This window comes from Uranotaenia lowii, unplaced genomic scaffold (assembly GCF_029784155.1).
Source record: "Uranotaenia lowii strain MFRU-FL unplaced genomic scaffold, ASM2978415v1 HiC_scaffold_190, whole genome shotgun sequence".
NCBI classification, from domain to species: domain Eukaryota; kingdom Metazoa; phylum Arthropoda; class Insecta; order Diptera; family Culicidae; genus Uranotaenia; species Uranotaenia lowii.
This window is the reverse complement of record NW_026597966.1, coordinates 1-2,635: the sequence shown is the minus strand read 5'-3', so window position 1 is coordinate 2,635 and position 2,635 is coordinate 1. Positions and strand designations below refer to the sequence as shown.

General features: G+C 37.5%; 1 protein-coding gene across 1 annotated transcript; it reads right to left on the bottom strand.

Annotated features, from left to right (window-relative positions):
* Positions 1 to 235: 235 nt before the first annotated feature.
* On the bottom strand, positions 236 to 1,695 carry LOC129759563 (translationally-controlled tumor protein homolog). The gene is made up of 2 exons (XM_055757034.1): positions 1,406 to 1,695; positions 236 to 1,342 (listed from the first exon to the last, which is right to left on the bottom strand). Exons 1-2 carry the CDS (start codon positions 1,651 to 1,653, stop codon positions 1,111 to 1,113), a joined length of 480 nt encoding a protein of 159 aa, XP_055613009.1. The 5' UTR covers positions 1,654 to 1,695; the 3' UTR covers positions 236 to 1,110.
* Positions 1,696 to 2,635: the final 940 nt, after the last annotated feature.

Here is a 2,635-nt window from a genome sequence, read left to right as displayed (position 1 = left end):
CTGGGGTTTATTGGGAAATAGTCTTGTTCTTACGGTTGCCGCACTCAAGGGAAAATTTGTACCATTCGGAGTACATGTGTGATGTAGAATAGAAAAAGGGGCGAGAAACTTTCTTTTGCAGCTTCGCTGACTTCTAGTAAAACGATACTGGAATAAAATGATTTCGTTCCGCAGATTCTTTTTAAATGTTATTGTTAAAAAGAAATTTCTCAATGAAAAATAAAAACCACAAAAGTTTCCTTTCAACACCTACGAAACATAGATGTTGACATGTTTCGTCCAATCTCTTTATTGTAAATGTTTTCTCTTTTCAATTTTTTGCTTCATCTGATATTGAGATGTAGATGGTAGATCATTGTTTCCAGCAATGGAAGGATTGTGTTTTTTCCATCACCGTTTTTTTTTTCAATTTCAACCATTCCGATTGTTTCGGCCTTAACGAGATACCGACTTGCCGAAATCAACAGCTAAGCGAGAGTATTCGGGTAGTTCGGCCTTTCCTGCTTTGCAATTTAGTTTTTTCTTTTAATTTTTAAGTGATTCCTTTCCCGGAGGTGTTCTGCTAAATGCGAGCCTTCCCGTGCCTCTATTGATACTTGAGTAGTTTTTCGCGCTGATTTTGGCAAAAAGCTTATAATAGTGATACACTTGGGGTTTTCTACGTTAAACTGCACCCATCGAGTGAGGACTCTAAAATGGAATTCTTTGATCGTCGCCTTAAACCTGATTCAAGATATTTGTATTACCTATTAATAGTCTAGACCTGTTCAGATATTTTCAAAATATTGATAGTTTAAGGAAAAAAAACTACGCAATCATTCCACAGTTTTTCATTTTCAATTGTTATAAAAATCTGTTTCGGTAACATAAATAAATATAAAAAATAATCGGATGTGGTGTGTGAAGTTACCTGGAGCGTGAACTAGTGGATATCGAGGACCGATTCCGCCCAATTGTCTGGATTAGAGAGAGAATTAGATGTGTGAAAAAGCGCACACTCCCCATGCACATTCGTTCATTCGACAAAAAATTTGGTAGAAAAAAATTATAAAGAAGTTGTTGTAGTAGTCTAGCAGAGTTGTGAGTTTTGGCTATACACGAATTACTAGTCTAGAATTTCTCCTCCTCGAGGCCGTGCTTGAAGCAGAGCAGGATGGGAACGCTATCGCCGTTGATTTCGCGGTATTCGAGCATGGCAATCATGGCTTCACCATCCATGGACTCGCCGGTGAAGAACTGGAGTTCCTTGAAGCGGCCGAGCAGCTCCTTCATCACCTTGTTGATGTTGTTCTTGAACGTATCGACCTCACTGGGGTTCGTTTCCTCCAGCTTGGTAACCAGTCTGTGGATGGGAATCAAGTCAGTTAGAAAATGGGTACAATTTACTGTATTTCAAATCACTCACTTCTTCATATAATCCTTCAGGTAGACGGTGAACTGTTTCTTATCACCGAAGCCGGTTTCGCACAGTCGGTGGTTGAGCACGATGTCGACGCCGGACTCGACGGCTTCATCAGTGCCCTCATCGGCTTCCTCGGCGGACGGATTGGCTCCATCGAGCTGGACATCACCGAGCTTCCGGGAGATCAGCTTGCCGGTTACCTCGTACATCACATCGTCGACCAACTTGACCTTGTAGGTGTCCGAGAACATCTCGTCACCTGAAAAGAAGTGAATAGATTAATTTCATGTTTCATCAACTAATAAACTGTTATTCTTATTGAGACATTAAGGCCTGTTATAGCAGCTGTTGAGTTTTCACATTCCTTTTTTTTCCAAATATTTTGCGACAGATAAAACAAAAGTACCGTTTCATCTTCTTCAATTTACAACTTTTCATCAGGATTGATCACTGATATTACTGATTAGGAAAATAAATTAGATTTCCAAGCTGATCATTTTGTATATTTTTTTCTTGACATTTAAATCCATGTAAAAGAAAGTTTTATATTAAATCAAATCAGCTGTTTTACTTCTTGATACAATTGTTACCAAAAAAATATCAAATTTTCATAGGAGATGGTAAACGAAATATTTTTTTATTAGTTCATTATAATTTTTAATAGATGATGGTAAATGAATCATTTGTAAGAAAATATCAATATTTTACGAATGTAGGAAATTCCGATTCAGATAGAACAAAACCTCATTTCGTTGCTGACTAATCTCGACAGAAAAAATAATGTTTTACTGTTTATAGATCAGGTAGTCAGTCAGAAATTCCAGCGTTTCACATCGCATTTCAAGCTTTTTCGAGAAATTTCCACCCGGATTTTCCTTTTTCAAATGGGATGAGTCATCGGGTTAATTTTTTTTTTTTTTTTGTTCTACCAGTGCGGGTGAATTCTGCAGGGGGTCACTGGCCTTACACTATCCATGCGTCCATATTATTCATCTGACCATGTATGAATTTCAGATTAAAGTCAGACGCTTGTTTACAATTAGCCACTTTGAAATAAGTTAACATCAAAATTTTGTGATTCAATATTCTCATTTCCACATATTTTCAAACCTAAATTCCATATTTCATCCGATGCACATCCAGATGCTTTTCATCTACCTGCATGTTAATTGCACACGTCTTCACCTCTCACAGCAACAATAGGGAAAAAAAATGTAAGCCCGTCTCATCAAA

Bases quoted from the DNA above. Each gene is read 5' to 3' on its own strand.
- LOC129759563 (XM_055757034.1), bottom strand. From the start codon at position 1,653: ATGTTCTCGGACACCTACAAGGTCAAGTTGGTCGACGATGTGATGTAC. The intron at 1,343-1,405 runs GTGAGTGATTTG...TCCCATCCACAG, and splicing joins CTGAAGGATTATATGAAGAA to ACTGGTTACCAAGCTGGAGG.